We start from the raw sequence: 18,195 nt of genomic DNA, 5'->3' as shown, positions 1-18,195 counted from the left end.
TGGTCCCCCAAACACTTAGCCCCACAAATATATCATTCCAATATATTGGGTTTCCCAAAAAGTAAGTGCGGATTTTTTAAAAGAAAGTAAATGCATTTTTAATAAAACTTAGAATGAACTTTAATCAAATATACTTTTTTTACACTTTTTTTCTAAAGCAAGCTAAAAGTAGCAGCTGATAACTGACAGAAGAAAGAATGCAATTACAGAGTCACAAGCTGTGAAAAAAATTGTCAACGTCGACTATATGAAAAATCCGCAATTACTTTTTGGGCAACCCAATATATATAATTTATTTGAACCCCATATTGCCATTGGCCTCGAAATTGAATACCAAACTCGTTTTCTAATCTTAAATACCTTCCATTTAAACCCCTTTATTGCAAAAGTCAGCAAATATGTCCGGTTTGGGGTATGGGCCCTAAAAACTATCAATATCGAGCTCTTCTGTCTTGAAGACCCAAATTGTTTTGGTAGCAAATACGTTCTATTTGGGGGTTGTTGCGGTGGTGAGACGTTCCTTAGGCAGTTGGTCCCGAATGTTGGTATCAGATTGGTGGTCTTTTCCAAATACCTTTCATTTGAGCCCCATACTCATATTTCCATAGTCGGCAAACACGAGCTTTTGAGGGGTGTTTTGAGGGGTGCCACTCGATGACTTGGCCTTGAAAATATATATCAGATTCGGGTTCTACCCTAAAATACATCTCATTTGAGTCCTATATTGCAATGGTCAGCAAATACTTCATAGTAGAAATACAGGTTCACAAGGATTCTAAAGCCCCAACTCTGAAAGTGGTCCACTTAATTCTTAAATCAATTAAAAATTCCAACTATTTACCATGTTCCAAATTTAACTTTTTGTTGATTAATGGATTAAATAATCTCGAGGCAGAGGTCGAATCATATCTAATATGTTTGCCAAAGCATTGAAAATTTCTTACACCTTCCTGATGTTCTTAAAATGTCCAAGAAATTAAAAATATTCCACATGTATTTGCTTTAACAGTTTCTCAGCCATTTTATCTTTCTCCTTAAGACACCGTCTGAACTTTTCCTTTTGGGCAAATCTTTAACTTTATGTATGCCATTGCTATTGCCCCCACAGGCTATGAACAAACCTAAGATAAGCGAGTGGTTATGAATAAATTCATAAATCAATTTGGAAAGTTGGAAATTTGTGCCACGCGACAAGTAAGAAATGCAGTGAAAACGTGTTGAATCACTACATACTACCACCACTGACAGGACATGCGACAAACACAAGCAGACACTTGTTAACAAGCAACATTTGCATATGTATGAGAATGCAAATAATAACTCTTAGAATAAGTATCAAACTTACTACACTGAAAATTTATTGTCCTGAAACTTTTTTCTTGATTTTCCTAATTTCCCTTCCTCTTTGTATAACAGTTTTAAATTTTCATACAACCTTTGTGGGTCCCGGCGGTGAGGTCGTCAGTGATCCAAAAGTGATACGCATGAATTATCTGAAATCATGGTTCATCATTGATTTGCTCAGTTGCCTGCCATACGATGTCTTCAATGCCTTCGATCGGGACGAGGATGGCATTGGTTCCTTGTTTAGTGCTTTAAAGGTTGTTCGTCTGCTGCGCTTGGGTCGAGTGGTGAGAAAATTGGATCGCTATTTAGAATATGGAGCGGCCATGTTGATATTGCTGCTGTGCTTTTATATGCTGGTGGCCCATTGGCTGGCCTGCATATGGTATTCGATAGGAAGAACAGATGCCGATAATGGGGTAAGAGTCATAATTCACTTAACTTGCTTTTCTTTATCTCCCCTCTTTGCTTTATCATCCCAACAAACAGATACAATACAGTTGGCTATGGAAATTGGCCAATGTCACACAATCACCCTATTCTTATATATACAATAATGATTCCACAGAACTGATAAATGGTCCCTCTCGCAAGAGTATGTATGTGACCGCATTGTATTTTACCATGACCTGCATGACATCGGTGAGTGCTTAAGGCCTTCAAAAGTTTTTAGTTTTTTCAAATTTATTTTGTTTTTATAGAGAGGGTCAATAATAATTTATATTTTCTATTTATTTATATTTGTCTATTCCTCTTTTTGTCTCTCTTGAAATTCTTTAGGTGGGATTTGGCAATGTTGCTGCCGAGACGGACAACGAGAAGGTGTTCACCATCTGCATGATGATAATTGCAGGTGCAGTGTTTTTAACACGTTCCGTTGCCACGTCATTCTATTGCTAATGAATAGAAATTAAACGCTAAAGTGATACTTTACATGTGTATAACGCTTTGGTAGTTTTGCATACATAATAAGAGAATGGCATAATTGAAATGTGCGCTTTTAGAGGAAAAACACCAAAGAAATGAAACCATTATAATAGTTATGACAGTAAAATATACTAAATATTGGAGGTGAAGCCAAAAGTATAACACTTTCATATAGGCTATAGACAAGTAGAGAAAATGGAAAACTTCAGTATAACAGTTTGAATGCCAGCCTAACAGATCGCACGAAAGTTATTCCAACGAAACTTTAATGAATAAGCTTATATGTATATTGTAGGTATAACAAGTTAACTCCCTGTATAGTTCATAAATCAGTTAGTATAACAGTTATACCAAAACCATTGCATATTAAGTATAATATATTTAAAAAAACAGTTATAACTGTTATTGTAGTAATATAATAGTTTATCCAACAGTTTGTATAACAGTTTGTATAACAGATTGTATAACAGTTTGTATAACGGTTTGCACAACAGTATGTATAACAGTTTGTATAACAGTTTGCATAACAGTATGTATAACAGTATGTTCAACAGTTAGTACAAAAGTTTGTAAAACAGTTTATTCAACAGTTTGTATAACAGTTTGGATAACAGTTTGTATTAAGTTAGTAAGACGTAACTTATATATTTTAAACTAACCAACAAAGGATACATGATTTGTACCGAAAACTTTGTAAAGCAATGGGTATAGCAGTTTAAGTTTTAACTTTTTTGAGATACAAGTAAAATTAGCTTAGCTTGAAACTACTATAGAGGAAAGAATTTTAATTTTATAAAATCTTAAATACAATTGAGAGTATAACAGGTTTTTTTTAGCAGTATTACAGCTTCAAAAAAATTATATAAAACAAAACCTGAAAGCTTCTAATGGATTTTCAGACAAGTATAACACTTTCTGCTATAAAAATTTTTAAAAATTCCTTTGTATAACACTTTTTAAAATTTTGTAAAGTTTTTAAAACAAATGTTTAAACCGAAAATTCAATAAATGAAGAAGTTTTCGGCAAAAAATAAAAAGGTTTTATAAAAAAATATCGTATATAACAGTTTTCAAAGCGCTATACCAGTTAAAAAAAATGATCGAAGCTAAACCTAAACGTTTAAAATTGAGTTTTCGACACCTTTTTGGAAAATTATTCGTAATTAAGCACTAGTTGCACAAGTATTCATCTTTCTCATATCATATTTTTGGAAAAATAGGGTGTATAACAATTTTTGTAAGGTATAACTGTTTTTAAAAGAAATCTTTTAAGCGAAAATTTTGTAAATTACAAAAAACTAAGAAGTCTTTGCAGGTTTTGTAAAAAAATCGTATATAACAGTTTTTATAACAATATAACAGTTTCACAAAAATTTTCGTAGCAAAACCTGAATGTTTTGAATAAAGTTTCTGACACCTTTTTGGAAAATTATTTCCCATTGTTATTGACTATGCCACAGAGAAGTAACGGTGTCCTTAATGTATAACTAAGCTGATAATGACGATTCGTAGATAGATTTAAAAATTTATAGAATAGTATATTAGATTTTATGTCTGTATAACAGATATGTAAATCATACTAAAACAATTACATTATACTTAATAAGATATTTTCCATGAACTTACCGAAAACAAAACGTTGAGTTCTTTGCGGATAGGCCATATTAAATCAGTTTCTGAAAAAAATTTAAATAAAGAACAAGTTAATATAACAGTTTTACAAGATGGATTAAAAACTTTAAAATAAAAGTCCTATTCAAACTTGCAGCAGTATGGAAGTTTTATAACAGTTTTATTACAGATGTGCAAACTAGGTTAAGCACTGCAAAATATATTTCCCATAGATATTATTATGAATATTTTTGTCAAAATTACGTTTCTGACAGTAGTATGTCAATTTTATAAACGTATAACAGTTTTATATGAGTATAACAGATTTGCAAAAACTAGATTGAGCTACAGAAAATATGCCTTCAACTTTTATTATTAAAAGTATTTTGAAATTAGTCTTTTTGCTGTAGTATAACAGTTTTTGAAAAGTATTACACTAATGCAAAACTACAATTGATCAAACTCTACAAAAAAGAATGTCTTCGGTTTAATTTGAGTTATTCTTGTCAAAAAGTAGCGTTTTGCAGTAGTATTGCAAGATTTACAAAACTGGGTTAAATGCTACAAAACAGAAGTCATTGACATTGAATAGCATTTTTGCCGTAGTATGACAGTTTTGTAATAGTTTTTTAATAGAGTAAAGGATATGACGAACTACATTAATCAGTACCAAATAGTATGCTTTTGACATATATTAGAGTTTTTGCAGTAGTATGACATTTTTACAACAGTTTAACAGTGGCGCATAGATTAGCATCTCCACCTATGATGCCGACCGCCTGGGTTTAAATTTTCATTGGTGGTTATCCCCTTACTAATGCTGGCTACATTTGTAAGGTATCCTGCCATGTTGAAACTTTTCTTCGCTATGCGGCACGCCGTTCGGACTCTGTATAAGAAAGGAGGCCCCTTATCATTGAGCTTAATCTATAATCGGAGTGCACTCATTATTATGAGTGAAGTATCCCCTGTTTCTTAACGGAATGTTCATGGGAAATTTAGTATTAGCATAACCGTATAGAAGTTTTACAAAACTACATTAAACACCACATATTCTTGTGAAAATGGCATTATTGAAGCAGCATGATAGTTTCTAAGAGTACAACAGTTTTAAATCAGTATAATGGTTCTACAAAACTATGTTAAACAGTTCCAAATAGTATGCCTTTGACTTATACTGGGGATTTTCTTTACAAAATAGAGTTTTTGCTATAGTATGACATTAATATAACAGTTTATATCAATATAACAGATTTGCATACCAAGATTAAATACTTTAAAATAGATTGCGTTAGGCTCCTATCATAGATGAAACGGTTTGGTAGCAGTATCACAGTTTTATATCAGTATAACAGATTTATAAACTTTGTTAAACACTACAAAATACAGTGTCTTCAGTTTTGAGTTATTCTTTACAAAATTGCATTTTGGCAGTTGTGGGACAGTTTAATAACAGTTTTACAACAGTATAACAGTTTTATAACAGTATAACAGTTTCGTAAAAGTGTCTAAAAACAAAAATCTTAATGCCTCAAACAAGTTGTATTGCATTCAATAGAAGTTTTGTTACTTATTAAGCATTCTATTACTGGCAAAAATATTATACATGGTTTCAATTGAGGAATATACTTGTCCAATATGTTCATTATTTAAAGTTTAATAAAAAGCGCATATTTCATTATGTTACGCCGCTAGAACTAATAAATGCTAAAGAATATTGTTGTAGTTTTCATATCATTCATTATAAATGTATTATTTAAAATTTTATTGCCTCTTTTTAAGTTATAATTTTGTTATGTAAACGATTTTTTACGTTCTTTCTACTCAAAACCATGGAACCTATTGTAGATACCATGATAAAGAGTAGGACATCCAGCGAACTGCTCAAGTACAAACAGCATGCCTATGTTAGGGGAAGGTCGGTGGAGACTGCCCTGCAGGAGGTTGTGCATAAAATTGAAGAACCCTTAGACGTACACATTGGCGGTTTGCATTTACATCGGGGGAAGTTTAACAATGTACGGACCGACACATTGATCCAATTCTTAGACCAGTACCGTGTCCTTTGAGACTGGATAAACCATATGCTAAGGGCAGGTTGATAAATTGCCGGTCCTATGACATAAATATAAGAGAGAAAGCGGCACAAGGCACCCCACAGGGGGAATTTAATCGCCACTCCTTTGGAAGACCGCCATAAATGACCTATTTCGGATGCTGACTGAGGAGGGATTTTATCCCGTCAGCTATGCACACGATGTTATAAAACTTCTTAGGGGTTAGCATCCGAACTAGCTATGTAAAGGGCCGAAAAGGTCTTGCATATGGCATATGACTAGCCTAGACCAAGGAGTTTCAATGTTAACCCAGAAATGGCTGAAATATGCCTGTTCAAGAAGAAGACGAAGGTGGGTCAATTTGATGAACCGGGTTCCCTCAACAAACGATTTCGATATCTGACAAGGTCAAATACTTAGGAGTGATCTTGGATAGGAGACTTAATTGGGAGTGTAATGAGAAGGCTCATAAATGTTGGGCACTATGTAGACGGGCCGTAGGCTCGAAATAGGGCCTGAATCCGAAAATAGTCCACTGGCTCTACAGGAACGTGATTAGATGAATGTTTACATACGCCTCAGTTGCTTGGTGGACTGCTAAAATGCAACATAAGGACCACACAACAGGTTCAGAGAACATCTTGTCTTGGTATAGGCGGAGCGATGACACCACGCCCATTAGGGCAATGGAGACTATTCTAGATATCCGTCCCATTGACATACAGATTAAATGTAAGACAGCCACTGCGGCTATGAGACTTAAGCGATGGGTTGAGTGGGCTTCAGCCCATACCTTCGCGGTATAATCGAGGCGGTTATAGGAAACCTGGAAGGAATGGAAGAGGTTTCCGATCGGATAGCTTAGAAGACATTTCAGGTCGAGTGCGAGACACTGCAGCCAGGGGCACAGTCTTGGACTGACGGAACCCTAGTACTGCCATCTGAAAAATCATGTTACATGAATGAATCATAGCTAGAAGACAGAGAGGGCCTGGGGTCTACATTGAGAACCCAAGGACTGAGATCTGTTTTAGACTGCCTGACCATAATAAAGTCCTGCAGGCGGAGATCCGGGCGATCACGGAACACGTGAGGTGGTGTGGTGCTAACGCGAGGACGTCTAGTGTGAACTTTTTTAAGGACAATAAAATGGCCACAAAGGCAATAACAACCAGGACGGTAAGGCCACGAACAGTCTTGATGTGTAAGAAGGAGATTAACGCCTTCTCTGAGGATGGCACAATCCGAATAGTTTGGATGACGGGCTCTAACAAAGTAAGCGGGAATAAAAGTGAAGACGATGTGGCAGTGAAGGTCAGAGGACTGCTGTTAATAAACTTGGTTAACCTGAAGCCTTTCGGTTTGACGCAGTCCGATTTAAGGGCGTGGGCGACAAAAGCATGAATGTTACACATGGGAACAGCGAAACTGTAGGTAGGACGACGAAAATCCTATGGGATGATAGATGTTGGAGCATTTTCTATAGCATTGCCCGGCTTTGGCGGCTGGCCGGATTAATATCCGCAACCTCTTTTTAGCCTAAACAAATCCCCTATTAATAAAGCAAAAACACACATCAGAAATTTAAATTTAGCTCAGGCGAGCGCCCTGACATATGGACCCTAATTGTTTTATAGCAGATTCATTAACTTCTCCTGAAAACCTTTCATTTAAGACACATATTGAAACGATCGGTCAATATGCCCGTTTGGGGGGTTTTAGGGTGGGGCGTTCCTCCTATGTATGATTTGCGTTTTTGACTTACAATTCAAGTCCAAACAAAAAATGTCACCCAAAGTCTTTGATCTATCTCAGATATATATGACACTATAAATGGCATTATGAGACCAGTGCTGACATATGATTTTTATAGGCAGACGTTCGGACAGAATGATATTTCAATGTTTTAGGATATAGTATATAGAATGGATCTCCGACTAATATTTCTAGGGTTAGCACAGGAAATGATGTAGTTTGTATAGCACTCTGTACCACCAGTCTAACCAAACTCTCATAATATTAAATGATGTCCCACTGGACGTATAATTGATATTAATACTATTTATTTTTAAACAAGCTTATCTCTCTGTTTAGTGTAAACAACAACACTTTGAGAGCAAATTTTTATAGAAATAACTTTAAGACAAAGGGAACTAAACTTTTCTTACATAGATTTTATATACAAGACGTTGTGTCGCTAAATAAATTAAAATTAAAGTTGTGGCCCGGGGAGCGTATAATTGATAATATTTAGTTATTAATCTAAAAAAATTCCCATATCTTTAATATATGAAGATATTTTAACATTTTCTTTTTGAAAAATGTTTAACAACAGTCTTCAGATTCAATCTTTCCAGGATATTTGGAAAAATGTTCATCCATTTCCCTACAGTAGCTTGTTGGAAATCAAACTAAAAAGTATTTTTTTTTTCAATGTTTTTAAATTTTTTTTTTAATTTTTTTTTTTTAATTTTATTTGTATTAGATGTTTTAAATTATTTTTTTATTTGACAATTGTGGATAAATCCAAAAAAAAATGTTCTCATCTGAATTTATACATTGTTCTACGACATTAAAAGCTTTTAAGCTCTTCTTAAATTCATATTAGAACATTTTAAAGAAACAGTTTTTTGTTTTCATTTAAAGAAATCTCCAACAATATTAAATCCACATTTATTACTGTTCTAGCTAGCGTTATATTCTCAAAATTGAAAAGAAAATCTAAAAACAGATTTTTTTTAAGAAAAGTAGCTATAAAGATGTAAGCTATTTTCTAAAGTACCACCCCTTCCCTCAACGCAATACATTAAAATCCTACATGTTTCAAATCATCCCATAATATTTAAAATAACTACAAGTAAATTTAATTGAATATATCTTTCTTTGTAATTTTCCCTCATAAACACCAAAACAATTGCACCTTTACATAATGTTCGTGTTGGTATCAAAAAAAAAAAAACTTCATGCAACAATCAACAGCTTTACTTTATGCCACTATTTTCGGTCATGTCACCACCATCATTCAGCAGATGACCTCGGCCACAGCTAAGTATCACGATATGCTGAACAATGTACGTGAGTTCATGAAACTGCATGAGGTACCGAAGGCCTTAAGTGAGCGTGTTATGGATTATGTGGTATCCACGTGGGCCATGACCAAGGGTTTGGACACGGAAAAGGTATTTTTCCCTAGAGAAAATATTTTTTAAAAATTATATTTAAAAAAAAATATATGAAAATTTTTGTATACATATATATAAAGCAGTTGTAAAAATATTTTATTAATTACAATTTTTTTAATAGAGCATTACACAAAAAGAAAACCAGACACAAACAAAAACAGACTATTTTTTTAAAGCACTTGATATAAAACTCAAAAAAAAAAACAATAACTCAAACAAACACCTTAAAACACCAAAGAAATTGATATTCACACTTTCTTTGAAACTTCTCATTCAACACTTTAGAAAACACTCAAAACACGCAGTTGTACATACACTATTTGCCAATACTAAAAGCCTTGTTTTCTTGTTTTACATATTAGTCTAGTTTTGATTGAATGATTGATATCAACAATTATAGGCATACTTTCTTGTTTGACGAAAGTTTAGATTGCAACCTTAGCAAAAATTCATTAGTGAACAACCCGTATCATAGACGCATTTCAAAGCTCGTTCCACTTATAAAGTTCTAGACTTATAAGTAGAGTTATTTTACTTTGAAAGCTTTTTCCAACACCCTTGAAAAAAACCCCTAATGCTTTTAGGTTTTATTCGGCTTTGATCTACAAATAATTATTATTATTATTTTTTTTTAATTTTATTTTATGTACTGTTTTGTCAATTAGAAATTTTTTTTATGCCCAATAAGCTTTTTACTATAAGTAGTTCTTTTTTTTAATATTAAGCAGAGAGTGAAGGTAAAAGTTAAATATTGAAAGCTTTAAAGCGAAAAGCTTTAGTCTTAAAAGTTTTAATGGTAAAAGCTTAAATGGTAATATGTAAAAGCGTGTAAAGTTCGTCTGTGCCTAATTTTATGTACCCTCTCACCATGGATGGCATTTGTCAAGTTCTTTGGACGGTTTAAAGATAAAGAGGCTTTAAAGATAAAAGCCAGAAACCTAAAACAGATTATGGGAGGTCATAACAAGAAATCCTCATGGATTTTTTGTATGTTTGGATAAAAATTGCGCCCTCTAGAGGCTCCGATGTATATTTGGGAGATCGGTTTATATGGGAGCTATATCAGGTTTTGCACCGATTGAAACTATACTTGGTACATCTGTTAGCGGTCATAGGAAAAGTCCTTGTGCAAAATTTCACACAAATCGGATACCAATTGCGCCCCCTAGAGGCGCAAGAAGTATATTCGGGAGATCGGTTAATATGGAAGCTATATCAGGTTTTGTACCGATTGAAATCATACTTGGCACATCTGTTGGGGGTCATAGAAAAAGCCTATATGCAATATTTCAGCCAAATCGGAAAAGAATTACGCCCTCTAGAGGCTCAAGAAGTATATTCGGGAGATCGGTTTATATGGGAGCTATATCAGATTTTGGACCGATTGAAACCGTATTCTGTACCATTGTTGGAGGTCATAGGAAAAGCCCATGTGCAATATTTTAGCCAAATCGGATAAGAATTGCGCCCCCTAGAGGCTCAAGAAGTATAATCGGAAGATTGGTTTACATGGCAGCTCTATCAGGTTTTGCACCGATTGAAACCATACTTGGTACAGCTGTTAGACGTCATAGGAAAAGTCCATGTGCAAAATTTCACACAAATCGGATACCAATTGCGCCCCCTAGAGGCGCAAGAAGTATATTCGGGAGATCGGTTAATATGGGAGCTATATCAGGTTTTGTACCGATTGAAATCATACTTAGCACATCTGTTGGGGGTCATAGAAAAAGCCTATATGCAATATTTCAGCCAAATCGGAAAAGAATTGCGCCCTCTAGAGGCTCAAGAAGTATATTCGGGAGATCGGTTTATATGGGAGCTATATCAGATTTTGGACCGATTGAAACCGTATTCTGTACCATTGTTGGAGGTCATAGGAAAAGCCCATGTGCAATATTTTAGCCAAATCGGATAAGAATTGCGCCCCCTAGAGGCTCAAGAAGTATAATCGGAAGATTGGTTTACATGGCAGCTCTATCATGTTTTGCACCGATTGAAACCATACTTGGTACAGCTGTTAGACGTCATAGGAAAAGTCCATGTGCAAAATTTCACACAAATCGGATACCAATTGCGCCCCCTAGAGGCGCAAGAAGTATATTCGGGAGATCGGTTAATATGGGAGCTATATCAGATTTTGGACCGATTGAAACCGTATTCTGTACCATTGTTGGAGGTCATAGGAAAAGCCCATGTGCAATATTTTAGCCAAATCGGATAAGAATTGCGCCCCCTAGAGGCTCAAGAAGTATAATCGGAAGATTGGTTTACATGGCAGCTCTATCAGGTTTTGCACCGATTGCAACCATAATTGGTACATCTGTTAGAAGTCATAGAAAAAGTCATCGTCCAAAATTTCAGGCGCTCAAGACCTATATTCGGTAGATCGGTTTATATGGGAGCTATATCAAGAGCACACCAGAAAAAATTTTCGGCGATGGTTATCCCCTCTTAATGTTGGCGACATTTGTGAGGTACTTTGCCACGTAAAAACTTCTCCCAAAGAGGTGACGCACTGCGCTTCAGACTCGGATATAAAAAGGAGGCCCCTTATTATTGAGCTTAAATTTGAATCGGACAACACTCATTGATATGTAAGAAGTTTGTCCCTGTTCCTTAATGGAATGTTCAAAGACAAATTTGCAATTTGCAATGAATACCCGAACTTCTAGAAACCCCAGGTTTCTGACTAGGAATCTAAAAATTGCTAGCATTGACGTCGGGTATGGCACTGAGTACTCTCTTGTGCGTCATCCATCTTTTTTGTGGTCTCAATGATAGACTTCTCGTCTAGAGCCTGAATTGCGAGCCAAGAAAATGAATGTGATATTATCATGCAGGTATGGGAAAACTCTACAGTCAGATATAGGGAATTTTTTGTCCGTTTACTGGACTGGTCCAGTGGACTGGTATCCTATGTTAGTTTTCAGGTGTATAGGGTAAATGCTTGAACATGGGATAAACATGGGTACTACAAATAAAAATATCCCCTTTAGAAAGATTACCCTGAAAACCCGATACATTTTTTTGCGCACATAATTTGGACAACTAAGTAAATTGTCGAATTTATTGTAAATTAAAGCTTCACTGTGCTTAGGTTTCAAATTTAATTGTTAAAACCAAGAAAGCTTTAAGCTTAAAAAGCCGTTAACCATAATTCTTTAATTAACAAAATCCTTTCAAATGTTTAGTTAAAGCGTGGAACAGTTTGCATACAATGCTTTACCCATATTATGCTCAAATCCAGCTAGATGCTTTAAACTTGTACAATTAAAGGCCTAAACGAAAACAAAGGTCCAGCTTTATTGAACGTATTACTGCAACAACACTTAATGTTAATGCGACTTAAAATTAGCACTATTGCCATGTGTAGGCCTTAAAAAATTTAAAACCTAGCTTTACAAATTCACGAAAATTTATATGAATTAATTAATTTTAAATTTTGTTTAATTAACAATTATTTTTAAGTAATTTACAATATTTAATTGATTTTTATTAAAAATGACAGTATACATAAAAACCATGAAGAGAGCTTTTTATTAAACCACAGCTATGACTACAAATATGTTACTTGAATCTAATAATCCATAGAAAAAAAAAAAAAAACTTTTCATAAAATTACGTTTTGCCAAAAAAATCTTGCAACAAAACTTTCACAAAGAAAGCTTTAAAAAGAACATATTTCACAAGAAAGCATTAAAAAAAAAAAACTTTCGAAAAAAAGCTTTTAAAATAAATCTGTTAAAGTTTTAAGAGAAAACTTTTTAAAATAAAGCCTTTTAAACGAAAGCTTTTCAAACTTTTAAAAGGCTTTTAAAAAAGCTTTTTTAAAATAAAGCTTTTTAAAATAAATCTTTTTGAAGATAAAGCTTTTTAAATTAAAACTTTTTTAATAAAGCTTTTTAAAAGAAAGGCGTTTCTTAAAAAAAAAATTTATAAAGGTTTTAAAAGAAGGATTTTCTAAAAGAAAGCTTTTTAAGAAGGCTATTTAAAAGCAAACTTTTTTGCAAAATCTTTTTAAAAAAAACACCTTTTTTACAAATCTTTTTTAGAAGAAAGCTATCTTAAAAGAAGACTTTTTTATAAAAAGCTTTTTAAAGTATAGATTTTGAAAAAGAAAGCTATTTAATATAAAGCTTTTTTACAGAAAGCTTTGTAAGAACTATTCATTTTGTAGAAAGTTTTTCTTCGATTAAATCTATTGAAACTCTTGCTTCAAACGCATTTTAATAAAAAGCACAACAACGTTTTTGAATCGCCACTTTTGAAAAACTTTTGTAGTGAAAGCTTTACGTGTACCAATAACAAACTTTCGGAAGAAAAGCTTTATTAAAATCGTGCTTTTAGGAAAGCTTTAATTTAAATGAATGAGAATAGCATTTTTAAAAAAGTAAATGGAAAGCTCTTTAAAAATATGGTTTCTTGTTTTTTAAAAATGCTTTTTATAGAAAAAGCTTTTATAGGAAAATCTTTTTATATCTTTTTTTTATTCATAACAATGAACTTTTTAAGAAAAGCTTTTAATAAGAAAAGATTTTAATAACAAAAGCTTTTTATAAGAAAAGATTTTAACGTTTTTAAGTAAGAAAGACTTTTTAAAAAAGCTTTTTTTAAGAAAGCTTTTAATAAGAAAAGCTTTTTTAAGGTAAGCTTTTTACAAAAACGGTTTTTTTAGGAAAAGCTGTTTACAGAAAAAGCTTTTTAAAAAAGCTTTTTATAGAAAAAGCTTTTTAAAAAAGCTTTTTATAGAAAAAACTTATTAAGAAAAGCTTTTTATAGAAAAAGTTTTTAAAAAAAACTTTTCATAGAAAAAGTTTTTAACATAAAATCTTCTTAGATCTTTTTTTATTCATAAGAATGGCCTTTTTAAGAAAAGCTTTTAAAAAGAATAGATTTTAATAACAAAAACTTTTTATAAGAAAAGATTTTAATAACAAAAGCTTTTTATAAGAGAAGATTTTAATAACAAAAGCTTTTTGTGTAAAAATTTTAATAACAGAAGCTTTTTATAAGAAACGATTTAAATGACAAAAGCTTTTTATAAAAAAAAATTTTAATAACAAAAGCTTTTCATAAGAATAACAAACATCTTAACAACAAAAGCTTTTTATAAAAAAGAAGTTAATAATCTTTTTCAGGAAAAGCTTGTTAAAAGAAAAGCCTTTTAGAAGAAAAGAATGCTCTGTGCACAAATGTAAGATTTTCATGGAAAAATATATATATCCATCAAAAATATTTTGTTTAAGAAAAACTGTACAAGACTTGCTTTAAAGCTTTCCATAATAAAAGCTTTTTGAACAGAAATGATAACGTTCTCAAAAGCTTTCTATACAAAATTGAGAAAACGTTGCAGTATACATAGACAAAGAACATCTATAGACTTTAAAACTCAAAATTTTAACAAAATAACTCAAAATTCTCCGTTCCATGTCGCCCGGGTTTCTAACGCACTCACATATAAACGACTAAGAATTTGATATTTATCCTATCTGTTGGAGCTTTTTTAAACGTATTGTTATGAGTCTATAGATTTCCTTTGTCTATGGAATATATATATTGCGATAAAAAGCTTTAATAATAATGAGCTTCCATAAAATGCTTTTGTATGTATGGATTCCCCTCAAAAGCTTTTTAAGTAAGTTTTCCTTATAAAAGCTTTCTATAAAGGCCTATTTATAAATAAACATGCAAATAAAAAGCTTTTCATAAAAAATATTTATATAAGACAATTATTCTACTAAAAGCTATTTGTAATAAAAGCTTTTCTTACTTAAAGCTTTCCTTAAAAATATCTTTAAAAAGAATAATTGTCTTATTTTAATTATTATTTTAAAAAGCTTTATCATGGAAAGCATTTTATTTACACCAATACTTCATCAATAGTATGAGAAAAAACTTTCCATTATTAGGGTGTTTCATCAAAAATCTTTTAAAATAGTCGTATAAAAAGCTTTTTTAATAACTTTTTCTATTATAGACAGCTTTTAAAAACAAGTTACCAACCAAAAAACATTTTCCTTAAGAAAGCTTTCTTTAAAAATAACCATCTGAAGCAAACTTTTTGTTTAAATAGACAAACCTTTTCCTGTCAGAGGCTTTCTATGCTGAAATGCGTTTTATGAAAAAGCTTTCCATTAATAAAGCTTTTTAAAAGAACATAAATTTTCCTTAAATTTTAAGTATGTATAAAGTAGACAAACTTTTTAAATTGCTTCAATTAGAATTAGCAATATTTTGTAGTTGTTAGAAACGCTTTAAGTAACTAAGCTTTTACTTAGAAAAGCTTAAACAAAAAGCTTTTCAACTAGAATTTTTTGTAACATAGTTTTTTCTTAAGACACCATTTTTTAAGAAATTTTGCAACAAAAACTGAGGAATTTGAATTTTAATTTCATTACCGCACTCTCTGCAAATAAAATTTTTTTTAGCTTTTTCTACTACTTTATCACTTCACTTTTTTCTAATTTTGTCTATTTTTTCGTTTGGTTTTCAATTTTCAATTATACTCTATGAATATATTTTCTCCTTTACTCTTCTTTTTGTATCTCTTCCTCAAGGTAAAACCAAGCAAAGATTTAACAAACAGGCTAACTTGCATTTTAGATAGAGCTAGAGTTACCTACTAGTACTGCAACACAATAACTGCGCAAATCCGTGTCAATACGAAAAGCGTCCGTCAAATATTTGCTATTAGATGACAAAATTTAAACCAAAATTCAAAAATTAGAAATGCAATGGCATAAAGAAAATTCTATTTGGTTTAAAAATTCCTATCAATAAAAGTGTTAGTTCAAAAATGTTGCAAAAACAAACAAAAAAAAAGCTTTTAAAATGACAACACTGCCTTTATACCGTCTTCGATGACTATAGTTTGTGCCTTAAAAATAGTTGAGAGCAAAATTATAAATCTTGCAAACAAAATCAACTGTGCAGTGTTACGAAAACCCCAAAAACCCTGACCTAAGATGAGAATATAGTGTAATAGGTGTATAGTTTTTTTTAATTTTTATTATTTCCTGTGTTAAACAAAATTAAGTTGGCCGTTTTTAAATTTTACGAATATGATTTGCATTAATTTTAAGAAAAAATTGTATAAAACCCAGGTTTTCGTAACACTGTGCGTATCGGCGAGGCTTATGGCTACAAAAAAATTGGCAGATCTTGTAAATGTTCAAAAACATAACTTTAAATGCAAATATGCCCACATTTATGAGTTTTTCCAAGTATGAAACTATAGCAGTTTATCATTGTTCTATATCACTTACCCTCTAACTGTTTATGCATGCTTAACTATAGGCCAGGCTGGGTAAACCTTCACTTCTTCTGTATACACTTTAACTATTGTAGTTTTCCTTATTTCAATATGATGAAAGAGAGAGAGAGAGAGAGGTGCACTTTCCTATTTGAATTCAAAATCGGAAATTTTAGTTCTAACTAATGCTCTATGCTTTGTCAAGGGAAATTTTACCTAAACAACGAGAAATCATCAGTTGTGACAATTGAGCCAACAATAGTAACTAGTAGTTGCTTGGTTTGAAGGAAGCTTTAGAAAAATTTACAAAATTCATATAAAATTGACTAAGTACTACAAGTATGTCCAGGCGTTCAAAAACTTTCACAAATTATATTTCCACAATAAAGCTTCACTATTTCAAAATTTTGCTTGCCTATAAATCATTTTTGACCATGCAACTTGCTGCTCAACTGACAGCATTTATTCCATGAAATAAGCCAATTTAAAACGCAATTATAACAATGTTAGTTGCATTAAACTTTACTAACTGCCTATAGATGCTCAAAGCAAACACTTTGAATTTGAGAAGAGTTTCACTTGAAAAGCATTTAAAAGACTCTCATATACATTTCATTATACGTTCATACAAACTTCATGAGAATCATCAAATCAACAACAATGGGACGAAATACGAACTCATTATCTTCAGGGAATGGTTAGTTAACTGATCTTCTGTCAAAAACTATCTCAACTGTATTTAGGAAGTATGTTAAAAAAGCTGGTATGTGTACATTTTTCTACGAGGCCTTAGACTTTCTTTTTAACATTTACGAACAAAAATTAGAAACAACTTCGAAATTCTCGGACTGATTTTGTAAGATTAACCTTAAATATGCAATAACATAAAAAAAAACCTTTTTATGTACAATAAAATGTTATTGCTCATCTTTAATGCTAATCTTACATACAACAGACTGTTAATCAGCACTTCCTAAATACGCCAACATGTTGCTAGCAGTGATGGCAATATTTTTCTTTATGTTGGCATCACTGCCGAGTACCTGGCAACATGGTGGCATCATTGCACCTTTAAACTTTATGACTTTGACATTTGACGCCTCATTTTATGGATCGTTCACACATAACGATTGTAAAACTGAATTGTGTTATTTACTATCCAATAATCGTTTATTTCTCAATCTATCCGATTAGAAGGTAGATGGTTAAAATTCTATTCTCTTTATATAATCTTTGTGTTTGAGCATGTTTTAGTTATCATTACTTCTCCATTCATTTTCAGAAATCTATTTCATAACTTAAAACATAAGTATAGTTATAAACAAGAAAAGAAATGTAATCATGGCGTGTTATGTAGTTCAAAGTTTTCCTCTATGTAAAGCTGACTTCTATATAGAGGAATAGAATATTGGACGTGAAAAGTGGTTAAAATTGTCTCATCCGTCTTCCCTTCCATTTTACGCCAATTGGATAGTCTCCCACCTGGTGAAGATCCCATCCATCCACATTATTGTAGTATGGAACAGAAGTGTCATAAAATGACTGTTAAAGTTTAGATATTAAACTGAAATTGAAAGACCAGTGCTGATATATGAAATATGGAACATGGTAAAAGCCTTTGAATAAAAAATACTATTGAAGACTTATTTGGGAGAAATTCCCTATATTTCACCTATTGTCTATATTTGGTACTGTACCGCATGCTGAAGGAAGGCAGCAGTTCCATTTTAGATGCAATAGATACTAAGAGAGTGGGATCTCAAACAAACAATAATGGAATCTTTAGGAGACGCATTCTCACTGGCGCCCGATCCACTGT

General features: G+C 32.3%; 1 protein-coding gene across 8 annotated transcripts in view; it reads left to right on the top strand.

The window, feature by feature from the left end:
• LOC106087027 (potassium voltage-gated channel protein eag-like) overlaps nt 1-18,195 on the top strand; it is a 295,197-nt gene that overhangs the window by 265,537 nt on the left and 11,465 nt on the right. For all 8 annotated transcript variants that reach the window (XM_059366593.1, XM_059366592.1, XM_059366597.1 and 5 more), the window contains 4 exons: nt 1,417-1,763; nt 1,834-1,986; nt 2,125-2,197; nt 8,919-9,118. In XM_059366593.1, the coding sequence (XP_059222576.1) occupies nt 1,417-1,763; nt 1,834-1,986; nt 2,125-2,197; nt 8,919-9,118 (773 nt within the window). The remainder of the gene's footprint in view (nt 1-1,416; nt 1,764-1,833; nt 1,987-2,124; nt 2,198-8,918; nt 9,119-18,195) is intronic.

Source organism: Stomoxys calcitrans, chromosome 4, assembly GCF_963082655.1.
Source record: "Stomoxys calcitrans chromosome 4, idStoCalc2.1, whole genome shotgun sequence".
NCBI classification, from domain to species: Eukaryota; Metazoa; Arthropoda; class Insecta; order Diptera; family Muscidae; genus Stomoxys; species Stomoxys calcitrans.
This window is presented reverse-complemented; position numbering and strand designations above follow the sequence as displayed.